We start from the raw sequence: 27,962 nt of genomic DNA, 5'->3' as shown, positions 1-27,962 counted from the left end.
AAAGTGAGGACAACACGGGTTCTGATTGGTTGTTTCTAATGTCATTCTCTGCATCCCCCCCCCCCCCCCTTCCCCGTCTACGGTCAACAACACACGTAGCACAGCACAGAAGTTGAATTTGAGGGGCACAAAGCAGCCTGTAAAATGCAAAGACGCTGCTAGAGAACAGTAACACCGGGGAACCCATAGTTTCCTCGAAGCTCTTCAGAGGTATGACTGAAGCTAGCTGAGAGTCGTCAAACTGGGCCGTGCTGAAGAGATAAAGGACTGTTTGTTTCTGAGTTGGGGTCTGTAAAGGGGAGAGGGGGAAAATGAAGTTCGCTCAGTTTTTGCTGAAAAACAACTTTGTGGCTGGGATACCGAAACAAGTGGATAGGTTTTCTAAGTTTTCTCCATCTCCCCTGTCTATGAAGCAGTTCATTGACTTTGGTAAGTGAACTAGAGCAAATTGTTGTTGTTTTTATTTTATTTTATTGTGTTTGTATGTGTGTCTGTGGTATTGGTACTTTTCCAGATTTTAATCGTAGGTCAGAGTTCAGTTCAGGTGCGAAACAAACTGCCCGAAGGAAGCATATGCCCACAAAGATGACACAGAGGTCATGTTTTTGTGCTTGCTCAGTGATTTTTTTTTTTCTTCTTCTCCCTGCTGTCGGCTGTCATGTGACTGCAGGCTCGGCCAATGCATGTGAGAAGACCTCCTTTGTCTTCCTCCGCCAGGAGCTTCCTGTCAGATTGGCCAACATCATGAAGGAAATTGATTTCCTCCCTGACAAACTCCTCGGCACTCCATCACTGAGGCTCCTCACCAGCTGGTAAGAAATTCAGATGCACAGCAACAAAAATCATATTATAAATCCCAGATTCCTGCACTGTTCAACTGGTCATTCAAAGCATGCAGGTCACTCACGCCCTCTGCTTATCACCTCATAATATTACTTCCCACACATTACAACATCTGCATATCTACAGTAACTTCACACATACAGCCATCCTGTAGTTTTCCTAATCTGCACCTTAGGTTGTGTGACTGTTAACTTTAGATGTGCACCAAATCTCTTCTTTTCTCAGCCAGAGGATTTCTGTGCACTCGCTTGGCACCTGATCTGGGAACATGTTTTATGATCTGTTCTGGATTAGATAAGACAGCCAGTCCCTGTTTCACATGGTTGTGTTGTCCCAATGGGGCTTCATGACTTAATTATTAACGCATATGCCTGGTCTCGCTTAAGCGGTGCTCTGTGAGGAAGCAGCAAGTGTTTTTGACTTTTGAGGAATGCATGCTACTTATTGCATGAACCCATGTGCACACTCCGATTTCAAGGTGTAGGAGAACTCATAACCATGTTGTTCTTTTAGCACGTTAACCGTGAGAAGAACAGCTGTGATCTCTTTATTGTTATCATACTGTAGCTATGTCTCTGACCAAAGCAGCTGAAACTTTTGTTCCTAGTCTAAAGAGGTTGGGCCAGGTGTGGTTCACTTCCTTCTGTAAATGTCCTTCATTCAAATGGTGGCTAAAATAAAGTGCTTTGTTACCACTTTGGCATGTTTAGCCCTCTAGAGTTTCTGAACTTATAGAAAGCTCTAGTCCTTGTGGTGGGAATGCACTGGTCCCTGTAGTGGAAAAGGCCCCATTTACTGGAGTTTTACTGTTGTGTGTTCTGCCTCTAGATTTTACTGTATGCATCACAAAGCAAACACTACAGATGTTGGCTAGTCAGCCTTGTTTGTTTGCATGATTGAAGAGCTCAGCCAGCTTTTCTCAAAAACTAAAATAGCAGTTTGCTTTTCCACCAAAGCAGCATCAAACACTGCAAATGGTACACTATCCATGTTGATGATGTATAACTTACCAAGCCCAGGCAACAACCCCACTCTTAAATAGAAGTCACCGCAGCAACTATATTTGGCCATCTACCTCATGGAAAGTAACGTCCTTTTTCCACTGAGCTTTGCTTGCAAAAATCATCGATCTGTTGTTTGTTATTGGTGTTGACGAGTCAAGACACTTGAGGCTTTGGCATTTGTGGGCAAAGTTGCATAAAATGTCTATTACAGGATGTCTGTTTGCAGAGTGTGGAGGGCCCGGAAGGTCATTTGAGGGACACGCTCAGTGTGTTGAGTTGAAGCTACACTGCTGGTTACCTTTCACCCAGTTTTTGTGCAGTGAGGCGGTGCAAGAGAGCATGACTCGATGAGCTCAGCACTTCCTCATTCACCGGTCTAGACCAAAAACAATCATCTTTTATTTAAAGAGAGGATGTTGTTATGTCATATTCCAAAAGCTACAGCAAAATTCTGCCCAGAGTAGCTTCTTTCACATGCTTCTTTTTCAATATATATTGCCTTTCTTGCCCTTTTGATTTGTGATAAATTAAACTGTGCTGCTTTAAAATCTATTCTTTTGTGTCCATCAGGTATTCTCAGAGTTTGTTGGAGCTCATAGACTTTTTAGAAAAAGATCCAGACGATAAGGATGTCCTGAAAAAGTAAGTCGTATGCAGAAACTATTCACTATATGTGTACTAACTGTAAACAACTGTCTCTGCCAGGCTTTTTGTGTGTGTTACAAATCAAATTATTTATTAGGCGAGTGATGGCCAATGCTAATTCAACATCTGTGTAATGACACGTTAATTAATCAGTAGTGCAGTTGTCTGAATTCCTGATACGGTTCCGCTATTCATGCTCACATGAAATCACAAATACCCCGCATTGCATCGAGCAGATATGACGTCTCATTTTTGTCATATCTGCTCGAGCTGAACTAAACATACCCCGGTCTGGCAGGGAGTGAACTGTATTTTAAGGGAGGAGCAAAATGAATGCATTGGAATTTGAAAACTAAAACCAAGGCATCATTGTGCAAGAAAAAGTGGGACAGTGGACATTTAATCTCAAGTTGTTTACCTAGTTTATTCATTCAGTGCATTCACCGTCTGATGTTTGCTTTGACTTTTTGTCAGGTGCCATCTGTTTGAAATTGCTTCACTCAAAGCAGTTCCTTAAAGTTACTAACTGCATTTATAATAGCACACTTCTACAGCTGATTTCTTATATGGCTAACCTATGTGATGTGCTCTCTATGCTGATGTGCAGTAACTCTCACAATCATCGTGTCCCTTCACATATTCATGCATTTATCATGTTGTTGTCTCCAGCTTTACACAGACTCTAGTAAACATCAGGAACCGGCATAACAACGTGGTGCCCACCATGGCTCAGGGGGTGGTGGAGTACAAGGAGGCTTTCGGCGTGGACCCCGTCACCAACCAGAACGTTCAGTACTTCCTGGACCGCTTCTACATGAGCCGCATCTCCACACGCATGCTCATGAACCAGCACAGTCAGTATAGTTACCTGTGATTAACTGTGAGTTAATCCACACAGTTGTTATCATTCACAGTTCATGTCATTAAAGGAGCCCTCTGAAGTTTTCATTTAAATAAAAGTGAAATAAATGAGGTTTAAGGGTGTTTTCACACCTGCCAGGTTTAGTCTGGTGTAAACACGGTAATCGCACTCAGTCTGGTTCCTAATGAACAGCAGTGCATTTCATTTATGGTGTGAATGTGAGCTGAAAAACTTCCTGTAGCCATGTAAGCTTTGCATTCTGGGATGCAGCAAGGTACAATACATGTGCAAAGGTCTGTACAGGCGAGCAGCTAGCTGTGAAATGAACGTAAATTCTCAGTGTTCTCCGATAGTCCAGAGCACAGAAATCTTCCTTTTGTATTTATTTCAGTTGCTCCAATAAGCAGACTGAATGTTCTGTCTTGTAATTTGTAGTGACACATTCCCGTTTGATTGGAGTTAACTTGGAGTTATTGTGTGCAAATTAAATCAGATCACAGGTGAAAAGTCATAAAGATTCATACCATATGGGGTGGCTGTAGCTCAGGTGGTAGAGCAGGTCATCTACTGATTGGAAGGTTGGTGGTTCGATTCCTGGCTTCCCCTAGTCTGCATGCCAAATATCCTTGGGCAAGATACTAACCCCAAATTGCTCTCCGATGCATCCATCGGAGTATGAATGTGTGTGAATGTTAGCTATAAAAGCACTTAGAAAGATGTGCTTGTGCGAATGGGTCTGAATGGGTGAATGCACAAGTTGTGTAAAGCGCTTTGAGTGCTCAGATGAGTAGAAAAGCGCTATATAAGAACCAGTCAATTTACCATTTACCATACCAGACATTCTATAGGTGTTGACAACACCGTAAGAAATACTATTGAGCCCATTGACTTCCTTTACATTCTGTATTGTTGGTCAATGCTAAACAAATCAAAGGGAATCAGCTTTTACAGCTGAAGCTTTGTTAGAGATCTAAATTTCCAAGGAAGCTGGCATTACTTATTTAGCCAGGCTAGTGTACATCACTAGAAGTTAAGACAAAAAGAACTAAAATAAAAAAGGAGGTTAAGTGGAAGTAAAACCAAAAGCTTTAAGTTACACTTGATGAGCTGATTCAGCACCAAGTTGTGTTCTCGTGTATTTTTAAGAGCATTTTTTAAAAAGCTGCAGTAGCAGAAAAAGATTCAGACCCTGCTTTTGCAAAGGGGAGGAAAACCTGAATTACAATGTGCTGATTATGGACTTCCACAACTAGTGTTAGCTACTACATCTTTAACCAGTATGGCATAATTAAGGCCCAACCTGATAACAACAGTTTTACAGCAGTGTAGCACTGCTGTCACACTGACTATTTACTGAGTCTGGCTTTATTTACAGCTGAACAAAGCATGTATACTGTGTATGTATCATAGATGACCCTCTCATATATATATTTTTGTTTAATATGTCTACTTTAGCATTGATATTTGACGGCAGTGTAAATCCAGCCCATCCCAAGCATATTGGCAGCATTGACCCCACCTGTGACGTTGTGGAAGTAATAAAAGGTAAATAATGATGTTTCGCATAGCTATGCACACACACTCACGCCCATGCACGCTGTGTGTTATCTGTTTCCCACCACTCGTCTGTACATACAGCTTCGTGACCTTTTGACCTCTGATGTTTTGAGTCAACACACATAGTGTGTGTAAGCGGTGTTGTGTTGTTATAGTGCGTGTGCACATATGATCACTGTGAGAACAAAAGCGAGGGCTTCTATACCCTTGTTATTTCAGGATGTGCAGGTCTGGGTTTTTTTTGTTGTGGTAACAGTTTCTGACGCCGAGAACGTCACATTTTGATTCACTTTGCAGATGCCTACGAAACCTCGAAGATGCTGTGTGAGCAGTACTACCTGACCTCTCCAGATATGAAGATCACAGAAGTCAATTGTAAGTGTTTTAAAAAAATAAGGTTTACTTTATAATTCAGGATGTAGCGCTGCTTGGATTTTCTGCTCATTGCCATCTGTGAGAGGAACGTTTTGCTGGGTTTCCTGTTCCAGAAACAGAACTAACTGAAAGTTACTCTAAGTTAGTTACCAGGGTGACAGGCTTTGTTAACCAATTACGATCACTGGCAAGTTTTCTTATCTTTGACTCCTCCCCTTCTGCTGCAGCTGAAGTCGCCTTTTGACACTCAGTTCCTCAAATGTACGGCTGATACTAGAACATGTATAAGAATGTGGTCACTTGCAGAAGTTTACATCTTCACAAACACTGAAATCCCAGTTGCATGTTTGCTGTTTACGCATGTTTGACAGTTTTATAATCAAGCTGTCATGAGCGTAGAAACAGGGGTCACTGGACCTCGCGGATTTATTATCAACTCAGAATAAAATCAGCAGGTCACATCTTTATAACACTGTGACTCCATGAAGGTGCTAAAGCATTGCTTGCATGTTACTGTTGTAATCCATGTTTAAATGAACAAATCTGTATCAAGCCTTAGGATGAACAATCATTTGACTTGGCCTACTCGGGCCAAATGATGGAAAAAATACCTGCTGATTAGGTAAATATTTGTGAGTACATTTGAGTGTAATGACTTTAGGATTGTTGTGGACTTTTGAATGCAGACAGTCAGACAGAATGCAGATAGTCAAGATGTGCTGTGCAAAAGTCTTTCTTTATATTTTGATAGGAAAATGAGAAAAAGTTGCAGCGATTTATTGAGATTTGTAGACACCTTTAGCTTCACCTTTACAATCATTCTGTCATTAATATATAAGGACGGAGACAGGAGTTATGTCACAGGGTTATATTCAGCTCAGAATAGAATCTGTAGTCTCAGTTTTTCTAACTCTGCGGCACAGAGTCACAATTTGGATAAGAAAGGCTCTGCTCATTACTTGTTGCAAATCCTGATACCGAAGCACCGTCATTGTTGGCTTTCTTCTTCTACTTATGCACATATTTAACTCAGAGTGGACATACCAAGAATTGATAGAATGAACTCTCAAGGTGCCAAAGTTTTTGGATAGACGGTTTTTGGAACAAGTCCCTGCTGTTCTCCTGAACATAATCTTTGTTAGTTTTATACTCAAGATATCTGTTTCCTGTCTGCTGGCTCTGCCAAAACCTCGACACTAGAGGTTCCCAAACTTGAACCATAACATTCATATCTACATAGTAAAGATAGCTGTATGCCATTTTTTTCTCTTCTTAAAAAACCGTATTACGTAAAACTGTTAAAACAGAAAAAGAAACTGCTCTTTAAATATATAGATGATATAGATACACCTGTTCTGTTACATGATATGGTGAGACTTGATCAAATAGAGTTTAATCTATCAAGGAAGAGATTCAAGAGACCAGCTGCACACCTTTTAAGACCCTGGTCTGTGACTATTATAATACATTTAAAAAGTGTTTTTTGGGTTTTCTTGTGGTCAATGTTTTGAAATGTTTCACAGCCAAAAACCCTGGCCAGCCCATCCAAATTGTATATGTGCCATCACATCTCTACCATATGCTCTTTGAGCTCTTCAAGGTACAGTATTAAACACGCACTATTGAAAACAGGACATTTATTGCTGTTCCTGATGGGTCTCCTCACTTGTTTTTCTGACTACGTGTTCTCTGTCAGAATGCCATGAGAGCTACAGTAGAGACACACGAGACGAGCACGACGTTGCCCTTGATCAAAGTTCGTGTTTCACTGGGCACTGAGGATCTCACTATCAAGGTAAATGAGGACACCATGCGTGATGATAGGCTGGAACATTTAAGCTCCAGGCAGCACTGTACGTGTTGTACTTTGTTCTAAGTCTGCAGACTTGATACGCAAAGTACCACACTCTTTAGATTATGTTTAAATGATAAAGAGTTCACAGGCAAAACACTAAGATAACTCTTGTAAATGCAGAATGCTTGTGTTTTATTTTTAGATGTCTGACAGAGGAGGCGGAGTCCCTCTAAGGAAGATTGAACGTCTCTTCAGCTACATGTACTCCACAGCTCCCAGTCCAGTCCGCGTAGACAATGGTCGTAATGCCCCTCTGGTGAGACTAACACTGTCACACTTGCTTTTAGGCTTTTTTTGTCCTTAAAGGTGCAAATCTTACTACTAGAACTCAGTAGCACTGCCCCTCCTCCTAAAGTTGAAGGTGGTGGGGTTGAAGCTATGGTGGCTATTGTAGGAACTCTGACTGCTGTTCATTTGCAGCAAGTGATGCAGGCTGTTAGTCTGTGTTAAGAGATATATTCTAAAACACTTCTTCAGTAGAGAATCAGAGAAGAGAAACACACAGAATTTCTTGCTAGCAAGGGCAGCCTCCAGAACTCACACCCCAAGAGTTTATTATGTTAATCTCAGTTAGCTGCTGTTAGTCTCTGTTAGCAGCTGTTATCCTCTGTTAGCAGCTATTATCCTCTGTTAGCTGCTATTAGCCAGCATCAGTGAAACGTTTCTTGAAGTGGATCTAACATTGTTAGATTTAGCAAATAAACTCAATGTGAGAATTTAATCAAACTGTTTATCTGAGGAAAAGTGAGATGTTTAGGACACTCAAGCCTAACATTTGCTGTCATAATATGAGAGTATAATCAGCTATAAATCAGCTGTTATAACATTGTCTGCTGTCTGGAGACAGGAGGGCTACATGTCTAATAATGTGCTGACAGTAAGTAGCTGCAACAATATCTGGAATAAATGAGCACATTTATGCACATTTTTGTGTGTTAGAGTAAGGAGGAAGAGGCTGAGGTGGAAATTTATTCAGTCTCTAGCCACATACATCAAACGTGATTAGTTGGAAAGGTGTTCTCCATCTTGGCCACTGTATTCAAGATGGTGGGGGAACATGGTGGCATCAAAAACTGGTGCTTTCTTCTATGTATGTTTAATGGATTAGTTCTAAGTCCAAGAATCCAACAATTTATTGGAAGATGCAATTAAACACTAATAAATGTATATTTAAGAGTACAACATTCTTGTTTTCCATTAAACAAACTAAAAAAATACCTCACCTCTATTCCTGCCACTGAAACAGAACCTGTACTGTGGCCAGTTTTTGCCTGTTGAAATTGTGGTGTTCTTCAAAGCTCTATCCTTGTCCCACTGTCATTTTCTAAATATAGTTAAGTCCATAGGTAGTTGAACAGTGACAAAATTCTTGCAGTTTTGCCTGTGTACATCAAAACAGCAGATTTAAAAATCAAACAGTCAGGATGTGATTGAAGTGTAGACTTTCAGCTTTAATTAATGGAGCTTAACAACACTTTTAGACTGAAATTATACCCATTTTTATACACATTAAAGTCTACAATTAACATATCTTCATGATATTGCCTTGAGGTGACTTTTGTTGTGCTTTGGTGCTATATAAATAAAATTGAATTGAATTGAAATACTCAGGGTTTACAACAAGGTGCAAACTGGTGTTTAAACTCAAGAACAGAAAGACCAGATTAGATTTTGCCAGAAAATATCTATTAAAAAAAGGCCTTCTCAGTTCTTTTAAACAAATCTTTGGACAGATGAAACCAAGATCAACATGACGTGTATGGAGAGGGAGAGACGGCACATATTCCGAAGTATATTATCTGTCAGACATGGTGGAAAGAATGTCATAGCATAGGAATCTGTGGCCGCCAGTGTAACTGGGTCACTAGCATTTATTGATGAAGTGACTGCAAAAAGCAACCAAAGAGTTTCTCAGGCCAAAGAAATTGGATATTCTTCAATGGCCAAGTCAGTCACCTGATCTCAGTCCAGCAGAGCATGCTTTATAATTACTGAAGTCAAAAACTGAAGGCAGAGAGACCAAAAAGCAAAAAACAAGCAACTGAAAACAGCAGCAATAAGGAAGGAAACACAGCATTTAGTGATGTTCATGGCTTCAAGACTTCAGGTTGTCATTGACTACAGAGGATTTTCATCCAAGTTTTAAAAGCATTTCTTATGTTTAAAATTAAACAGCTTTATCCACTTCATTTAGGCCTTAATGCAATACTATGTATGAAAATGACTGTAATTCCTAACCAGTTAATGCAAATTGTTTTGGTGAACCGCTTGAATGAAGGTCTGCACATCAATGACATCTTGATAATTTAATTTAAACTGCACTGTGGTGGTGCACAGAGGCAAAACTACAGAAAATTGTGTCTTTATCGTTCAAATTGTGGACCTCAGTGTGGGTGAATGGAGCTCTGCTGGGTCTCAGCTAGACAACAAAGGTGACTGGGCCTGTGATGTTAGACCTGCACAACTGTGGAAGGCTACAAACGTCCAGTGACTTATAATGGAAACTTTTTTGTCTGTTAAATCTCTGCTAAAGACAACATTTGATGACCTTCCCTGTACCTTTAATGATAGGTTCTGAAACCTTAATGACAGCACAAATCAATAAAGACTGTTTAACAACTGTTTTTTTTTCCAAGGATAGCTGCAGAGGCAGAGACCACCCTCACTAACGTTTGTGGCAAACCCTGTCATTTGGTTCTGCAAACAGGCCTGAAATATCACAGAAACCACTCAGTTTAAAAAAAGGGTTACTCCCAGTATGTTTTCAAGGGGAAAAATAGAGTAAAAATTCCCTTTATTGACAAGCTTTTGTGAGAGTTTTTTAAATATAATTTTCAAAATTCTGGATTGTTCTTAGTTTTTCTTTGTTTTGGAGGTGCTTTTATGATTATTCTGATGTTTTTTTAATATTTGCAATGTCTTTGTGTTAAGCACGTTCTAATTTAGCCAAGAAAAGTGCAATATTTAGAAGAAAAAAAGGTCTATAATTATATTTGAAATTTGAGTAAAGTTCAGTAAAATCTCGCTGTTGTCTTTAAACCTGACATTAGGAGTAAACCTGAGTCTAATTCACCCTGTTTTAACCAGACACTTACACAAACAAACATGGCTGCAAATGAGCTTATTACACCGTGAAATGCAGTCAGCAGTGGTTCACTGGTTTAAACTCTAAGCATGAGAGAAACTGATATTTTTTTAAATGTTGCAGTAGTTTTAGATTAATCTATAAAGATAGTGTAACCTTGTTATGTTTCTGCTTTCCCGACCTTTATTCAGGCTGGTTTCGGCTATGGCCTGCCCATTTCCCGCCTGTACGCCAAGTATTTCCAAGGAGACCTGCAGCTCTACTCAATGGAGGGTTATGGCACATCAGCGGTCATATACTTGAAGGTGAGAACAGCTCCACCTTAACACATAGTGTCAAAAAATAATGTTGAAGGCCAAGTTGGTGCAGAGTTCACAAACTTACATGCTGTTAGCCGGACGTACTGGATAGGCTGAGTGGAGGCAGATGCAGAGTAACTATTTAATACAGAAATGTTGTTAGTATAATTTACAAGGTTACATTCTGGAGATCGAGGGATGTGGTTTAAACAGGCTACTGACTTCTAATTAGACACACATGACCTCGGCAGGAGAGCAGGGTGGGCGAGGGTGTGGTTAGACTCCAGTAATGAGTTCCCCTCCATGCTCTATCACTAGGCCCTGTCTTCAGAGTCTGTGGAGAGACTTCCTGTTTTCAACAAGTCGGCCCTGCGGCATTACCAGTCCACCACAGAGGCCGATGACTGGTGCATGCCCAGCAAGGATCCAAAGAAGCTCGGCAGGTATGAGACGATGATGATGTCAGACTGAGGAAGGAGAATGAGGAAAATGAAGAAGAAGAGAGCACATGTCGGAGGAACCAAAATGCTTTCAGCGTGTTGCTGGACTTGGATTTTTGTCGTGGACTCTTCTCTCTCCCTGAGAGAGGGCGGAAAAAACTAAAGTTTATTGTTGGTATGAAGAAAGCAGTAACAAACCTAAACCTGAATCTGATTTCAGACCAGCCGTCACCTAACATAAGCTCACCCCACAAAATGTGCTGCTAATGGGAATGGAACAATTAATAATCTCCTTTTCACCTCAGTGATTACGCTCAGAAAAAAAGTCCTCTTTGTGTTTATGTAACGTTAGTATCATTCACAATCCAGATGTTTGGTTTATTAAAATCACAAGTATTTTGTGTTTGTGCATTAGGTTAAACGTTTTTGTTTTGTTTTGTTTTTTTAAAAAGGCCAGCCACAGCCGACTGAAGTGTTTGTGTCTTTGAGCAGAATTGGGTTGCGTTCGCTGAGTGCCGCATAAACACAAAGGGAGCAAAGTCTGTTTCCAACGATCAGCTATAATATGCAGCGCTGATTCATTCACACAGCTTTCAGCGTTTCTTTGTGAACAACAGCAAATGTGAAATTATTTTTGCTGCGATGGCACATTTGTGTGTGTTGGAGGATTTTCAGTGTCACTAATTATGTACCTCGTGTCTTTATGCAAGCTGAAAGGAGTTTGAAAAGTGGAGTCATGCAGAGGAATGAGTGGAGAAATTTATCATGCCTGGTCAGATGGGTGAAAAATAGTTGTGAATGTTGCCTTTACAGTGATTTTAAAGTGTTAAAGTATGTGTGAAGTTTAATGGGAAGTACAATTTCTGCAGGAAGTTGTACTTTAGCTCCCTGTTATGTAACACACTGTAAGTCTTCACCCTGTTATCTGTGCCTGACATGATACAGTCAGTATTGGAGGCACGTAGGAACAACACAAACAGATGAGAGAGGACCTTATGTAAGATGTAAGCCATTAGCTGCCAGTCATACTTTTATATTCAATCCATTTAGTTTTAAGTTTGGAAAAATGTCTTGGGAACTTAATGTTGAGAAAATATTTTAACCTTTACGTGTTGTTTTCCCTTGAATTCATAGATGTGTAGTTTTCACCTTTTACTCTATAAGTGTCACTCAAAGGCCAAGTGTCCCTGCACTGAGTCTGTGGTTCACCACTAAAAGGACCAGTGAATGTAGAAATTAAAAATAAAAACGTGTCACCTCTCAGTGTATCATTTCTTCAGATCCACTTCATGCTTCTGCACTGTTGTTCATTTGAACAGTCGGTGAACAGAAATGAAACTGTTTACAGTCTGTAAACAGCTCCCATTTGTTACCGCCCTCTTAAAGTCTCCCTTCTCTTTTTCCACACCTCGTTTTAGGAAACTTTGCTGTTTGTAAGTCGCCATAATAGACGCAGTCCATTGGCTTTCTGTGGCCGCCTTCCAATAGAGGCCGAGAACAGGCTGTCTTGTTTTGCAGCTTCCTCTGTGTGCCCACAAATGCGGTGCTCCTTTCTAGTTTGGTTTCTCTTTGTTTGTTTGTGTCACTCTGTTCTGTTTTGCAGTTTACTGCCATCATCATACAAATACAGGATTATGCAAGGTCGATCTGAAAGATAAGAGAGAGTAAGACTAAGTATAAGATCAATAAAAGCAAAGACCTTTTCTCCAACGTAATCCTCACTGGTATATTTTTAGAATTAGGCCACTCGGGTACTGGTCCTTCAGTCATCCTAACAATGTTCCCTCTACAGAATATGAACACATGCAAATCAGAAGGCTACATCAGACACTTGGTTTGGATCTCTGCTGTGAATCTTGGCATAGAAAGTTAAGAAGTACAAGTGAATACAAATATCACAGCACAAATATTAGCTTTGTTCCGTGTTCGACTGTGCAACGTGCTGGGGCACGAGTTCGCCTGGATTTGACCTTTTTACTGTTGACACTGTTTGTTTACTTATAAAGTTGACATGCCAGTACTGAAAAGCTGCAGCAGACACTTTTGGTGCATGAAGAGATCGACTGTCTTGTTTAATTTTGAGACTTCACAGATGGAGTGGCCCAGGATGGCTGGGATAATCTCCAGGCCTCCTTCCACTGAACTGGATATGCAGATACTAAAAAGGATTCATGGATGGATTTCAAGCTGCAAGTTTTGGTAATGTTTGGTAATGCTGGTAAAGTACAAAACAGAGGTCCTGTACAGACACCTCCACATGACCTATAGACTGCTGTAAGGTTCATAATGACTGTACCTTTCTATCTGAATTACTGGTTATAGACAGTTTCTGCTCTTTTGTTCACATTTCATTTATTTGCAACTGCACTACTGAGTAGAAGCTCCTGTAGGCAAGCGGTCTTGTAATTTCTTTAAGCAGCTGTGGCGACCCCTTGTGGATGAAGGAGCAGCCAAGGAATAGTTCTCCAGGCTTCTTGAAGGACAATCAAAGCTCTTCTTTGGATGTTGGCTGCCTTTTGTTCCCACACTGCCTCAGTAATGCTGAGGTCTGGGCTCTGGGGAGGCCGATCCAGGGCTGACCGTGGCCTACTGCTGCCTTTTCTCACTGTTCTTTAAGAATAGCTTCTCGACAGGCACCCTTCCACTGAGTCCATTTCTGATGAGGCTTCCCAGTGTCGGGCCTTTGTTGGATTTTTTTCCTGTTTTTTAAGGACATGACTTTCAGATCATTTCAAACTGTAGCTAGATTTTTTAAAATTTTATTTTAGATGTGCTACTTTTGCTTTTGTCCTCGATTTGTCCAGTTTCCTGCCCATTTTTAAGGACACACTGCACTTCATGCCAAGATGTACCAAGTTGTATGTCAATATCTCAACTATTTTAGGCTCAAAACTTTGACACAGTATTATAATCACACTTTCAAGTACTGAAAGTATGATTATTCAAACAATAAATATTTTGTAGATGGTTTTCTGAATATTTTAAAATGACTTCTGCTCGCCTCAGATATTCATTTTGTGTGTCTCTATAATGCATCATTAGAGACGACACAAAAATACCAAGCACGAAGCTTTAATCTTAACGTTTCATTAGGTTGACAGTTCATTTATCTCCTCTAGCGTCTCCTCCAGTCTGCCTCAGTCTAATGACTTCTTTCCTCTGTTGTACATTAGTCTTTCTCCCAGTGACTCAGCATCTGGATGAAATAGACAGACATCATTACAGCATGCTGTTGTGAAAGGACTGGGCCATGTTCTGTAAAGGATTAAAGGCAGACAAGACACCTTTCAGAACAGTTTCCTCTAGGAGAGGATTTACTGTGCTCATTCTGGTAAAACCTGAAAAGAATATTAGGTTCTTCTTCTTCATTTTTAAGATGTTATCTCTGATCTGAGGGCTGTTGGGTGCTTTCTTGCACTGCAGACAGTGTTTTCCTTTTTTTTTTGGCTACAAGCAGTCCACTGGAAAAAAAGCACTTGTTCTGGAGGGTTTTGTCAAGTGTTTGTTCTCCTGAAAGTGGAACATGAGTTTGAGAGTGCGCATTAAGGGTGGTTGCCGGGTAGATTTGGAGCCTTCTCTGCATGGGCTGTCCATAGAGCGAGAATCTGGTAAACATGGACAGGTGGAAAATAGCTACAGCAAAGAGACTTGCACTAAAGACACTTTAGATGCTTCTTTTTGGGTGGCTAAAGGTCCCTCTGTCACTCTAAAGAATAAAGTAAATGCAAACATTTGCACATTTGTCGATTAAACATTTAAGGGTTAGGGAGTGATGCTGTCACTGCTTTAAAACTTCTTTCTTTTTGCTTTTCTGTTATCATCACCTTAGACATTAATGAGGGTGATCTAGAGCTTCGTACATCTCATTTTTAGTCTTTTATTGGGTCATTACAAAAATGACTTATAGATCCCATTATCTCAGACTCCTCTGGGTGTTGGCAGAAACGAGACGCTGATAATCAAACTGTTTCTTTTTAATAAAATTAATTTCAGACTCACCAGGCTAGTAAAGGTCTCAACATAGCAATATATCTAAAATGATCTCTCCCCGCATGACGTCACATTTAGTTTCATTTTTTCAATATATTCTACATTTATATCCTCAAAAATTGATATGGAGCAAATTAACTACTAATAACCTCTTTCAGTGGGTTCAGACGCTGTAGAAACCTTGGCTGTGTTATTTGCACTACTGATTAATCATGAAGCTGCTTGTGTTTTCAGGCTGCACCGTGTCACGACAGGCAGCGTTCGAAGCTCTGTCCTTCTAATTGGACACCTTCTCTTTATACAGACAAAAATGTCAATCCACAGCTCTCATTGAACTTTTAATGCCCCCATAATTTGGTCCTTATCTTTGAAAAGACCAAATGGTTGTTATTTTTGAATGCAAGAAATTCTGAATGTGGTAGTTTGTTCTCATAATAACAACCTAACAGAGAGAAGACAACACTAGGAGTCATTTGGGTTGGAAAAAAAGGACTTACTTTATATATTTTTCATTATTTACAAGAAACAAAATTTCGGTAAGAATTTTCTCACAATATATTACAGGGAAGTTATTTTTTGGGCAGGTCCACTATCAAGCCTTTATGTGTAGTACATATATCACTATGCCTTAAGATTCAGACTAGACACACCATTGCCATCTATATAACAAAAACACCAATGAGGAGAATTTAACATCTAAAAGCATCTTAAAGCTATTTTAACAAATCTCCCCTCTGACCCGCCAGCTGTCCTGGAATGTTAGCAGCTATTAACTAAAACACAGAAATGGTTCATCCTGCAAGCACAAAAAATACCTTTTTTTGTTCTTTTTCTGTGCTTTCTGAGGTGTTTAAAATAAATAAAATGTTAATGATGTTGATGTTACATCTTGCACCACTTTTCATTTCCACAGTTAGCGGAGAGGCACTTAATAAATGTTTCTATTCGGGTCATTAGGCCTCATTCTGCACATCAGAACACCAGAGTCTCTATCAGTACAGTATCCCCTCAGGTTCTAGTAATAAATACTTCTTCATGGATAATGGCAGAGGCAGCTGTGCTACTCCTCTGTCACAGAAACCACCCAGGGCAGCTCTGATGGCACATCTGGAGAGGTGAAGCAGACTGCGAGGAGCGTCGGTGCAAACAGCAAACAAGGAGTCGTAGAAGTCTTTATGGCGCTGAGGAGACAAAAAGAAACAAATGCTTTTGTTTAACTTCAATTAGAGGGCACACTCAGTCATATTCAGCTAATGTAAGCTGAATTTAAAGGGGCAATACACTAATTTAACAGTTAAGAGACATCATATAGCTTTGAACTTGTTCATCTATAAATATTTCATCTTTTAGCAATATTTTCAGTTTTTACAATTTTTTAAATTATAAATGATATTTCTTACACAGGATTATGTTTTTTCCTTTTTAATTTCAGTCAGTGTGTATGTATTGTATTTAAAGAAAGCAGTCTTTATTAGCTCTACCTTGTAGCAGTCATCAGGAAGAGCAGCTCTCCACTTCCTTGTGGGTTTTAAACTGCTATAGGAGTTAACCAAGATTTCTACAACTCTGGGGTAGTCATGGCAGTTCTGGAAAACCTGTGCAAAACATTACAGACTTTGTGGTTAAACATATAGTATAACGCAGATTATTTCAGAACAAACCCACATCATCATCATCATCATCTCTACCTTGTGGAACTGTGGTGAGTAAACCCGTGCTGCATTGTAGTTGAGCAGCAGCTGAAAGCAGAGGTCTGGTATGGCCATAGGCCTGACTTCCGTCACTTTAAGGAGATACTGAATGGGAGAACAGCCGTTGATGTCCATGGCTCGTGAATCTGCCCCAGCCTCCAGCAGCATCTTTATCAGGATGTGATCGCAGTTCCAGGCAGCTTTGTGAAGAGCTGTTTTGTGGTCCGCCTCCTGAATGTTGGGATCTGCAACAGAAATCAAATCTGAAACATTGCAGTGGAAGTAAGGGGAGGGGTTAAAGTCAAAGTCAAGGAAACCTATCTCGAGCGTCTTACCAGCTTGATAGTCCAGCAGGAGGCGACAGACTAGATGATGGTCTTGGCTGTAGGTTTGCTCCTTAGTGTCAAAAGACCAGAAGGCTGCAGTCATCAGAGGAGTCTCCTGCAGAGAGTTCACTGCATTCACAGATGCTCCATGAGCCAAATAGAGAGCCACCAGCTCCGGAACACCGAATCTGGCTGCCGTGTGTAGAGGTGTGTCCTCTTCATTGTTGTGGCTTGCTTTGTTGACTTTTGCACCTCCATGAGAGGGGAAAAAAACATTTTGTTGTCGTTTTAGTGGTTTCTGCAGTGACTGTATTTGTGCTTTTACCCTTGCCTTCTCACCTTTGAGGATAAGTTGCTTGGCACACTCTACAGACTCCCGGGTAATGCAGTAGTGCAGCGGCGTGTGCCCGCTCAGAGACAGGCTGTTGACCCTTGCCCCGTAAGCCAAAAGCAAGGGCACACAGTCTCCATTGGACACCTCGCAGGCCACGTGCAGAGGCGTCTTCCCATTGGGCATCAGATTGACAGCTGCACCTTTCTGAAGGAGTACCAGCGCCGTCTCCACAGCATTGTACATTACACATACATGGATACCCATGGCCCAGGACTTTTCCAGTTTGTAGCCGGGTAGCCAGTATCCTAAAAGAGATCAGAAAAGTAGGAAGGAACTTTCAGCAACAGTAAAGTTTTTGTACTTTTAATTCTTCATAATTACAGCAGTTTCATCTAAGTGCTTTGTAATGTTTGAGTTACACACACACAATTCAATATATTGCATTAAAGCGTGTGCAATAATCCATCCTATGTACTATGGTTCTATGGAAGTTTTGCACCACCTAGTGGTCAACTTACTGGACTGCTTACCAACAATGGAGAAGTGTGAGAAATCTCATAATAATAATAATGGATTGGATTGATATAGCGCTTTACAATGCCATTATTCATTCACTCTCATATTCACACACTAGTGGAGGCAAGCTACAGTTGTAGCCACAGCTGCCCTGGGGCAGACTGACAGAAGCGAGGCTGCCATATCGCGCCATCGGCCCCTCTGGCCAACACCAGTAGGCGGTAGGGTAGAGTGTCTTGCCCAAGGACACAACGACCAGGACAGAGAGCCCGGGGATCGAACCGGCGGCCTTCCGGTTACAGATACGCTTCCCAACCCCCTGAGCCACGGTCATGATCTGCATTTATACTCAGCACACACACACACTCACAAACACACACAGTTTTCCTGCACCTTGTTTGTACGAGGCGAGGACCATGCTGGGATCTTCCACCTCCAACACAACGTCAATGTCTAGTTTGCTGGTTTGTAAAATCTCAAGGACTTCCTGTGCGTTGTTGGTCTGCAAGGCCTCCAGGAACCGTTGCTTCAGCTGTTTTTCAGCCAGTTTTCTGGGACTCAAACCCTCCATGAAATCTCTGTGCAAAGGCCCTAACGCTGCCAAATCGTCTGGCTTAGACGCTAGTATTGTCCATAAAGCATGGAGTATGTTGGAAAGCAACGCACAAATGTTGACAATGAAGGATTCCAGCATACCAACCATTGCAACAACTCCAGCATCAGCCCGCCCATAGGAGTTGCATGGAGAAAGAAGACAAAAATAAAACAGATGAAGAGGGGCAACAAGTGACAGCAGTGCGTCGTCACTGGGAGAAAATAGTCCTGGAGAGAAATTAGGATGAATATAAATAGAAAGCATAGAGGATGGGAAAGCTAAAGCTGCCTGACTCTAGACCAGTTAGTGTGCTGGGGGGTGTCCAGTGACAGAAGGGCATTGTGCCTTTCTATCAGTGGATGTTGTAAAAATAATCAGCTTTATGAACCTGAGAGAAAAAAACAACTCTAATATTTTTATGTGTGTGTCTGACTGAATAGGACACATGCAGAAGAAAAAGAAGAAGAAACAAAAGCAAACTGTGGACAGTGGCTGCACATTTTATTCAGTGTGACAGGTAGCTGCCCTTTCAAAGTTTTCAGAATGTGACAGCAAGGCAATGACAAAAAAAAGGAGGAGGAGGAGAATAAGCACAGCTTTTTTAAAAGTGAAAGCATGGCTAGCAGTTTGTGGCAAATATCTTTTTGCTATCCCTACATACATAAAAAGAAAAAAACCTTCCAGACATGATTCATCTGTGTCTCTGCCCGCCGGGAGCACTGAGGTCCCATGTATACGATGGTTTCATCACGCCTGGGAAGATCGGTCAAGCACATAGAAAAGATCTGGAATCCCGTTTTTAGCTCAGGTCTGACCTTTAAGCATCCTCAGCCCTCTGGAAAACAGCGCATCCACATTGACACAATACAAAACAAGGCTTCTTTAGGACTCTTACAGCATATTGCTTTCAGTGTTTAACTATACATACAAAAGAGTCTGCTGACTGGTTTGTCAGGGTGTGTGTGGAGGGCTATTAATAGAAGGATTCAAGTGTTACAAAATATTTCATGAGAATACATCATGAGCAGTTTATTAGAGTAGCACGGGAGCAGCACTATGGTGGTATTAGAGGAAAACCACAAGCACAATGGGACTATACTACTGACTTTTTTCTCTCGTTGCAATATCGACCTTTAAATCCTTCATTTGATAACAGCCATTTGAATTGAAATCACTTTCTGATCATGTTTGGCAAAAGTAGGTAATCATACAATTCTGGATAAATAATTATTAAATGTTAATAATCCTCTTATTTCGTTATCATAAACAATAGTACATTGCTTCATTAAATACAGAAATAAATAAATAATAACACAATCTACTATCATGTATACCCGCACTGATACCCCATCTATTCTTCTCAGCCTGTTAGCAGCACACCAGACAGGGTCATTCAGATAAAGATATCATCACAGCTGCCTGTATATCTCTCATGGTGGCTGTGGTGTCTCTACATTTAATGTAAACCTATAAAATAATTCCTGGGAATGATAAAGAAGTAACATAGGCAAAATGTCTCTCGGTGAGCTTTGAAATCTTAAAATAAATCGTTCCAACAATGATGAACCAATTTCAGAATAAAGTCCAAAATATATTCTGGCTGTAAAGTTCAATTCCACTGTAACATCAAAGTTTTAGGTGAGATCATCTTTAAGGACAGTTTCTGCACTTTAGGTGTCGCACAAAGCATCTTTATGGCAGCATTACAAAATGTTATTTTCAGGACATTCCAGAGAAATCTGCATGACAAAGCTTGGGTCATCGGAGATAGTAAAATGACACGAATGAGGACGTCGTTTAGTCTATCGTATGTGTCCTGATGCTTGCACAGAAGAGGGCAGAGTTTGGAAAAAGTCTACTAAGCTGAAATTTCTAAAGGCAGCGGCAGGTATTACTTTGTTACTGAGAGAATATAAAAAGAGGTCAAAAGCAGGTTACAAGGGGGAGTCAAAGCAACATTATGCATTTAAGCAAGAAGTTTCATTTTTATCAACTTTTCTGTTTTTTGTGGTTCGGGTTAGGTAAGTTACAAATGTAATAATTACACAGTACCTGAAATCTCTATTAGAACAAGTCCAGTCAGTTTAGTATGTCTTCATCATTTATACTTTAAACGGCTTGAGTATGGTACATGTATACGGTAAGGGGCACTGTAAGCCAGTACGCAGGTCAAATTTACAGTGGTTGCACTTCCAGTGTTCTTATAAGAAATCAAAGTGCTCGTTTCCTCCGGCGAATCTTTAATTTCCAGTTCAATTCCTTTAGGGAAGTTCCAGTGTTGCCTTATTCAGTAGTGAAAGTAAGCAGCATGGGGACACCTGGTGGTGGGAGATGAACACTGCCTCATGTAATCCAACACAAAGACCTGAACTGTATGTGCTTCGTGAAAGCCATAAAGAGATTCTGCTGATCTTTAGATTTGAGCAGGATATACATAAGTCTATTGAAATGGCACATCATCTACATCCTTATTTATCACTGTACATGTCTATGTCTAAAGGTGCTATGATGGGTAAGAGAAGTCTCTGGAGATGATGTGGTAGGTGACAGAGATGAACTTTTCACAGGCGCACTCTGGATATGAATAAATAAAACCAATTTACAGCTATAAACAGCAAAACAGAATCCATAAATTCTGGCTAAAATCACAGGATGGGTGTAAAATGAGGCAAATGAAGGGCACCATTCTGTTATCCAACTGATCCTTTTGGTTTTGTTTGGTTGGTGAAAAGGTCACTCAACAACAACTGACAGCTGGGTGTGGAGCTCCACCTTTCAGAACTACTGAACTACTGAGCGGGCGTCCCTCGGGGTTCGTTTGTGGGGCCTGCTGACGTTCTGTTCTGCGAGATGCTACTTGATGTGGTGCTACAGTAAAGCGGGAGGTAATCTGGGGGCTCGTTTCACTCCGCCGCACTTTCTTTACGTGCATCTTTCTGCTGCTGCTCCAGCTCTCTCTTCCGCAGCTTTTCGCGCTGTTTCTCCATCTTTTCTTGGTTCCTCTTGGCCTTTTCCATCATAACTTTAAGGTCTTTGATCTTCTTCTTGATCAGTGTTCGATCCTGGGAAGAAGTGACCCGAAGAGCCTGAAACAAATTAGCAAAAATTGTTTTATATTTATATCATAAGTATAATTATTTTGCTTTATTTTTTTTAATCCTTTATATTTCTTTTGCCAGACCAGTTATGCTCATCTCATAAAAACACTTTATTGTTAGGCCTATACCCTTGGAACTACTTTTAGCAGCAATGAAGTCATAGTTTTCTGAAAACATGTATCAGTCTCTCACATATAATTCTGAAGGAATTTTTTTATCTACTCTTTATGGAAGTTTCATTTATAAACAGCCCTCTTAAGGTCCTGGCATAGCATTTTAATTACGTTAATATCTTTGAGGACTTTGGCTGGGTCATTGTGATGTGATCTGTATTCGAAATCTAATTAAGATGCATTTAATAACAAAAAGGTTTCTGTTACCTTGAGCTCAGCACTATTCAGCTGAAGCAGCTGCACTCCATCTATATTTTTGGCAGTGAATTCTGGAATATGGTGTTCTAAGTTTAGGCCCATAAGCCAGTGGGCCACTTGCTGTGAAGTCCATTCGGTAATGCTGCGGTTCTGCCACTGGTACTGCTTTGAAAACTGCCCCTCGTCTAGCATCTGAACATACATGACAAGGAAAAGAAGCGCATACGATGAAAAACCTATCAGCTCCATCTTTAGTGCTTAATTTGGATGAATAATGGGCTCAAACCCAGTCAACAACATCAAAAGTTCCACTGATGCCTACATTCAGCACGTAGAAATACTGAAATTCTGGGGGCCATGAAGAGAAAAAAGATCGTTCCTCACCAAAGATGTGTAGCAGTGAGACACAGACAAATGGTTTACACAGAGCTCAACAGACACAGAGACACGCATGCATTAAAAGAACCTCAGTCTCACCTCATCATCTATCATATCCAGACTCTGAATGTTGCAGCATAGAAAACAACAGAAAATGATTGGGTAGTTAACAGAACAGAAATGAAAAAGCTACCTCTGTGGTAGCCTGGCAAATAAAAAAAAAAAGTGTTTTTCTGCAGTAAAAACAAGATAAGCTTTCGTGCAATAATGTAAAGAAAAAAAGAAAAACTTTCTGGATGTTTTCTATAAGATTACACACTTTATGCATGGGCTGATTTGAACCAGCGAAGATAAATAAGCTTCTATTTATGGTTTGTGTTTCCATATTGAACTTCCACGAAGATGTTTCGGGAACATTTAGTACCTCATCTGAGGACAGCACCGGCGTGTGTGAGCGTCCTGACATCTTGGCTTCACTGAGCAGACCGCTGATCTCTACTGAGCTGCTGCTGCTGGCACTCAGATCATCGCACAAAGTGGGTGCCTAAGAAATCAACAACACGTTCGTAAGACTTGTGGCGAGCCAACTGGCTCTGCGGCTGAATTTAGCCGATTAGTTGGAACACTTCTCTGTTATTGATGTTTCTGTGCAGTGTTATGTGAAGCCCAACACGATGTAGATGTTACAAATTTATTTAAGAATGATTTTTTTAACTTGAGAGAGTGGACGGGGAGTGAATGAATCAAGAAAATGGAGGGTTTTTTTCTCCCAGAATGAAACTGATGTGCTTCATTGCCCTGTTTTTAAAAAAAAATCAAAGATTATGTTTTAGGTGTTTGACAGGCTCCAAGAAGGAGTGTGTGCATATCTGTCATTTTTTAAAGATGCTTGAATAGCATGCAAACTATAAATTTGGCTGGAATTTACGTGGACACAACACTGCTCTGCAGAGAAACTTTATCTGAGCTACTAAACGTTCCTTTTTTCACCTGAAATACACAGATTTATAATTTCCGTGATATATGGCTAAGAGTGTAGAGCTTTGTCTTATGCCCAATAACATACAGTAGCTTAACCCAGTCCTTTTAGTTTCAGTACCATCTGAGGTCAAAGGCTTAGACTGTCAGCTTTCTGGGAGGACTCCTTACCTAAAAGCTCCATAAAAACATAATTAAGAAGAAGTTCTGATAAGATTTATCTTCTCATGTGCACTCTTCTTAAGCTGAGGGTGTCTTGGGAGTGAGAGAGGACTGAACTGGTGCAGGATCAAAAATAATCTCCTTTTTAATCCTATGGTAACCCCATCTGATATTACACAGGATTAGCCAGTTTTCACGTAAGTTCCTACAACTTTAATCTTATTGTATCAGGATGGGGTTTAACTGATTTTATACACATTAGAAAATGAACTCATTCACACTGTGATCAGATTTTTCTGCTAAAGTTAAATTAACACCTAAAATCAGATCATATTTTTGCTAAATGATTATGTCTTTTTTAAGTGAGTTTCATTGACTGTTACACAATTAATTGGGCAATTATAAAGCAAATTATGGATTTCTATTGCTTTGGCAAGGGAATTTCCTTTTATATAAGCCCCAAATTACATCTTGGGGTACAAAATTATTTCCATTTCAATTGTTTGAAGCGTTATTATTAAACATAAAGGAATACAATACCACATAATGTGAATAGGAGAAGAAGTGGGGCCATGTGAGTGCAGTCTGTTCAATACAAACAACACAGTACATTAAAGCTACAAAGTGAAGAGACCAAACAGTAACCTGCAGTGAAAATGCAGAACTTGTTAAAAACTGCACGGATGCCAAGAAGACTTTTTTAAGTGCATGTATAATTGTGCACCACAGAGGGCAAAGCAGACTATTATTCAGAGAGAATCACTATTTACCAAGGTACCAATGACCAAATCTCACACACCTTGGCCTTGAGGTACTCTGGACTGTTCTCTGCTGACGGCTCTGTGGAGCTGAGAGACAGAAAGAGGTGCAGGGAGTTCCGAAATCAGCCATCGTGAAGTAAACATTTAAAATCCTCGTGTTTATTAGATGGAGAGAGACAAGGAAAATGCAAACAGTAATACCTGTTTCCAGGAGAAGCTCCGGGATCTTTGTCCTTCACTTTGGTTTTCCTGTGAGGAGGTGGAGTGGAGTTGAGTAACATATGTGATGCAGTTTTTTTTGTTCATGTGCTTTGTTAACTATGAACCTTTAGTAATTATTCATACAAAATGACTTCCATAAAAGATCAGTTATTAAATTGTCTCTCTTGGCTCCTGACGAAGGCGGTCGCACTTTTCTCCTCCCCCTTTCCCTTATCTTCCCTGCTTGGCTTCTCGTGTCCTTGTCTAGTCTCGTCTACTTTTCTACTCTTGCCCTGGAACACTCTCACAGTCTGTTCTCTAAAACCTAAAAGGGGAATTATGGATTTGATCAACTGGTCCCTGAATGCAATTGACACCCTCTTTTCAACGAGAAGCCTGGGCTCGGGTGAGCCTGAGTGTCCTGGAGGGACGTTCCCTGCCGGATACACGATGGACGAGTGGCATAACTGGAGGGTCCTGTGCCTGGCGCGGCTGTCGATCGAGGACATTGAAGACATCTACCTTTTCGGAACCATGATAACAGGTTTCTTGCTGATCGGAGCTGGCTTGGCCCTGGTTTATCGAAGATTAAAGAAAGTGGAATTGGCTCTTCAAAACCCCACAAGGCTGCCCGCTGTGATTGAAGCGGTGGGACGACTTGTGACTTCTCGAAATGAGCTCATTGAACGCAGCACGGAGCTTGAGGCTGCAGTGAAAACTCAGACTAAGACCTATGAGCGAAAATTGGATAACATCACGGAGAAACTCACGGCTCTCCAACGAGAGATTGAGAGACCAGTGTTGGAGTGTTAGAGCGGCTGTAAAATTGACATGCAGTTGTTCGAACTAAAGGAATACCACCATCATTTCATGCGGTTACCATATAGGCGCCAGCTGTGGTCTCAAGGCTGGAGCTGAACAAAACAAATTTTCACCCTGAGAACAGACTGTGTTTAGACTGTTCCTCCCCTACGCAAGGCCACCTGGGTTGGCTGGAAGACTGTTTACTTAGCCTGGCAGGGCGAAGGACACTCTCTCAGCTAAACTCAGGACACACACACGCATACACATACACTGATACACACTCATCCCCCCTCCATTTCCAAATGCCTTCGATGCTTGTCCCCTCCGGGGCAGATGGCGGGTCGACTGGACCAGCACAGACATGCTGCAGGACCGGATGCGCTATCTACACCGGCTCTCTCTTACCCTTACCCACCCCAGTTGCTTGTCTTGTGTTTTTATGGTGTATTGACAGTCATGTGCTTTTTGTGCTGTCCTTTGTAAATGTGCATGTGCCATGAGCGTGCTGCTTGCTGTAACCTATAATTTCTTTCATGATTAATAAAGAATTTCTGATTCTGATTAAAACTGCAGACAATAAAAGCTGTAAATAAATACAGCATGTTTTATCTGCTCATGTGTGTTCATTGCTCAGCATGTTTGTAAATGCTCATCTGGTTCATTTAGGTACACCTGTTCAACAGCTTGTTAAGACAAATGTGTATTCAGCCAATCACGTGGCAGCAACTCAGTGTATTTAGGCATGGCAAGAAAACCTGCTGAAGCCAAACCGAGCATCAGAGTAGGCTGTGGCTGCAGGTAGTCTGGAGTTTCAGAAACTTGGATGTTCCTGGAATACCATCTCTAGAGCTTACAGCATCAGGAGACGACATTGGGTACCACTTTTGTCAACTAAGAACAGGAAACTAATGATGATCTGCTGCAACATTTGAATGTTGGGTTCAGAATTTGGCAGAAAAGCATAGATCCATCCTGCTTTCTACCAGTTATTGAGGCTGCAGGTGGCGTAATGGTGTGTGGGAATTTTCTTTATATATTTTGGATTCCTTAGCATCAACTGAGCATCGCTTAAATGTCACAGCCTACTCGAGTATTGTTGTTGACCATGTCCATCCTTTTATAACCACATTGTACCCATCTACTGATGGCTGCTTCCAGCAGGATAAGACACCATGTGACAAAGCTCAGATCACTTCTAACTGGTTTCTTGAACATAACATTTTAGCACCTTACCAAAAGGGCATCCAGCCCAGTACAAGTAAGCTGTACCTAATAAGGTGCCCAGTGAGTGTACACAGCACTGCTCTTTTATACGTGATCCTTGTGTTTGATTAACAACTTCATCTATCAACTTTATTTCACAACATTTCTCTGGACAATGTATGCTGCATCAATTCACTCAAAAAGTTAACATGTCATTGCATCATCTGCTGTCTTACCCAGGGTCCAGAGCTGGTCTCTGCTCCTCCAAACTATGAGAGGGGCTCGGAGACTGAGAACCTGTGATAAGAAACGCCCCGCACTGACATTACTCCTACATCAAATGATGAGCTTAAAAGAGTTCTGCATTATCAGGATCCAGGAGTGCTAACCGTGGAGTGTTTTTCTTGGGGAGCCCTCTGCACTGGCCTGGACCCTAAGTGCTGGAACTCCTCCATCGCAAGAGGCCACACTACGAAACGGACCAGAGTGGCTGTGGGATTGACTTCCACGACCTTCAGAGATCTAACAGCAGAGAGAAGAAGAAACATCAAGTTAATTTAAGAGGCCATAAAAATGTGAGAAATGTAACTAAGGAGAGAGTGAAAGAAAAGACAAGCGAAACCTCCAAAGAACTCCCACAGAACGAAGAGGAAATTAAGTGCAATCAAAGAATAAGAGATCTGAGCAGCCAGAGCTGCGCACTAATCTGACAGAAGTCACTTGACATACTTTCACCATTTCTAATTCCTTGCCCTCTTTTCCCCAGGAAGCGCCACAGTGCCTTAGCTTCTGTGTTCCTGCCAATTCTGATCCAGTTCTCGAGTTGTTTATCTAATCTGAACTTGCTGAGTTAAGTGACAGCATTAGCCAAACCCGAGCCTTTCATCCAGAAAAAAAAGACTGTGGCTGTTATTATCACACTGGGAGAGACAATAAGTTGTGACAGAACCACACACTCAATTAAAGTGGCAGAGCAACAAGCGGCAATTAATCCATTAGAAGGAATAAAATGGAATGGACAGGGGTTAAAGGCCCACAAACACGCACATACCAAACACCCTGTGGTGAAATCTGAGACATATTAAATGTAAGAGTACGCTAATGAGAATAATGGAGCTCGTTTGATTAAAAGTCACATCTGTCTGCATCATGTCTGCTTCATGTTTCAACAGTTGTTAAATAAGAAATCGTGTACTGTGTTAAGGTTTCACTGAGTAAAGGAAACACGTGTTAATACAAACCTCTTCTGGTGAGCAGATGCTGTCTCTGGGAACTCCTCCGTAGCCCTTTATTTTGCTGGGTGAGTGGGGAGAGCCCTCCTTCGTGTCTAGAGTCACATCCACATACACAAGAAATGGTGAGCAAAAACAGCTTTTGGTATACCTGTCCATCTGTCCATCCGTGACGTTTGTTTTTTAAATTTTACTTATTTTAAACTTCTTAATTTTCCCTGACCCTGTGTCAACACCCACATTAAACACATCTATTAAAAAAACCATCAACTCAGTTAAAATGTCCAAACTTCCCCCATGAGCGACACTTCTAATTAGGCAGACAATTATCATCGTTCTCCTCATTCCCTGAGTGTG

The 27,962-nt window shown here is 40.9% G+C and overlaps 3 protein-coding genes across 9 annotated transcripts in view; 1 reads left to right on the top strand and 2 right to left on the bottom strand.

The window, feature by feature from the left end:
• The first annotated feature begins 63 nt into the window (after positions 1–63).
• pdk4 (pyruvate dehydrogenase kinase, isozyme 4) lies at positions 64–12,233 on the top strand. The gene is made up of 11 exons (XM_085147893.1): positions 64–429; positions 671–812; positions 2,418–2,489; positions 3,162–3,346; positions 4,810–4,899; positions 5,209–5,286; positions 6,810–6,886; positions 6,983–7,081; positions 7,284–7,397; positions 10,418–10,531; positions 10,844–12,233. Exons 1-11 carry the CDS (start codon positions 312–314, stop codon positions 10,994–10,996), a joined length of 1,242 nt encoding a protein of 413 aa, XP_085004019.1. The 5' UTR covers positions 64–311; the 3' UTR covers positions 10,997–12,233.
• Positions 11,389–20,471, bottom strand: asb4 (ankyrin repeat and SOCS box containing 4). 2 transcript variants are annotated; one of them, XM_085147885.1, is made up of 6 exons: positions 18,216–20,471; positions 17,312–17,611; positions 16,982–17,224; positions 16,644–16,891; positions 16,437–16,550; positions 11,389–16,136 (listed from the first exon to the last, which is right to left on the bottom strand). In XM_085147885.1, the coding sequence occupies exons 1-6, from the start codon at positions 18,679–18,681 to the stop codon at positions 15,948–15,950; spliced, it is 1,560 nt and encodes a 519-aa protein (XP_085004011.1). In that variant the 5' UTR covers positions 18,682–20,471; the 3' UTR covers positions 11,389–15,947. The 2 variants fall into 2 exon arrangements, with proteins under 2 accessions (XP_085004011.1, XP_085004010.1); XM_085147884.1 differs by having other exon boundaries at positions 16,982–17,611.
• A 127-nt stretch (positions 20,472–20,598) lies between these two features.
• The window catches only part of ppp1r9a (protein phosphatase 1, regulatory subunit 9A), a 53,389-nt gene continuing 46,025 nt past the window's right edge, over positions 20,599–27,962 (bottom strand). For 4 of the 6 annotated variants that reach the window (XM_085147862.1, XM_085147861.1, XM_085147863.1 and 1 more), the window contains exons 12-20: positions 27,615–27,700; positions 26,763–26,895; positions 26,610–26,670; positions 24,367–24,414; positions 24,204–24,252; positions 22,689–22,808; positions 22,364–22,387; positions 21,896–22,078; positions 20,599–21,503 (exon numbers count right to left, since the gene is read on the bottom strand). In XM_085147862.1, coding sequence (XP_085003988.1) covers positions 21,321–21,503; positions 21,896–22,078; positions 22,364–22,387; positions 22,689–22,808; positions 24,204–24,252; positions 24,367–24,414; positions 26,610–26,670; positions 26,763–26,895; positions 27,615–27,700 — 887 coding nt within the window. In that variant the 3' untranslated portion in view covers positions 20,599–21,320. The remainder of the gene's footprint in view (positions 21,504–21,895; positions 22,079–22,363; positions 22,388–22,688; positions 22,809–24,203; positions 24,253–24,366; positions 24,415–26,609; positions 26,671–26,762; positions 26,896–27,614; positions 27,701–27,962) is intronic. The other 2 variants (XM_085147865.1, XM_085147864.1) reach the window with 1 other exon arrangement.

This window comes from Neolamprologus multifasciatus, chromosome 22 (genome assembly GCF_963576455.1).
Source record: "Neolamprologus multifasciatus chromosome 22, fNeoMul1.2, whole genome shotgun sequence".
Taxonomy (NCBI): Eukaryota; Metazoa; Chordata; class Actinopteri; order Cichliformes; family Cichlidae; genus Neolamprologus; species Neolamprologus multifasciatus.
The sequence above is the reverse complement of the archived record's forward strand: the minus strand, read 5'-3'. Positions and strand labels throughout refer to the sequence as shown.

Bases quoted from the DNA above. Each gene is read 5' to 3' on its own strand.
- pdk4 (XM_085147893.1), top strand. From the start codon at position 312: ATGAAGTTCGCTCAGTTTTTGCTGAAAAACAACTTTGTGGCTGGGATA. The intron at 3,347-4,809 runs GTCAGTATAGTT...TGTCTACTTTAG, and splicing joins CATGCTCATGAACCAGCACA to CATTGATATTTGACGGCAGT. The intron at 7,082-7,283 runs GTAAATGAGGAC...TTTTATTTTTAG, and splicing joins CTGAGGATCTCACTATCAAG to ATGTCTGACAGAGGAGGCGG.
- asb4 (XM_085147884.1), bottom strand. From the start codon at position 18,681: ATGCTTTCTATTTATATTCATCCTAATTTCTCTCCAGGACTATTTTCT. The intron at 16,892-16,981 runs GTAAGACGCTCG...TTTCTGTTGCAG, and splicing joins CCTGCTGGACTATCAAGCTG to ATCCCAACATTCAGGAGGCG. The intron at 16,137-16,436 runs GTAGAGCTAATA...TTGTCTCCTCAG, and splicing joins TTCCTGATGACTGCTACAAG to CGCCATAAAGACTTCTACGA.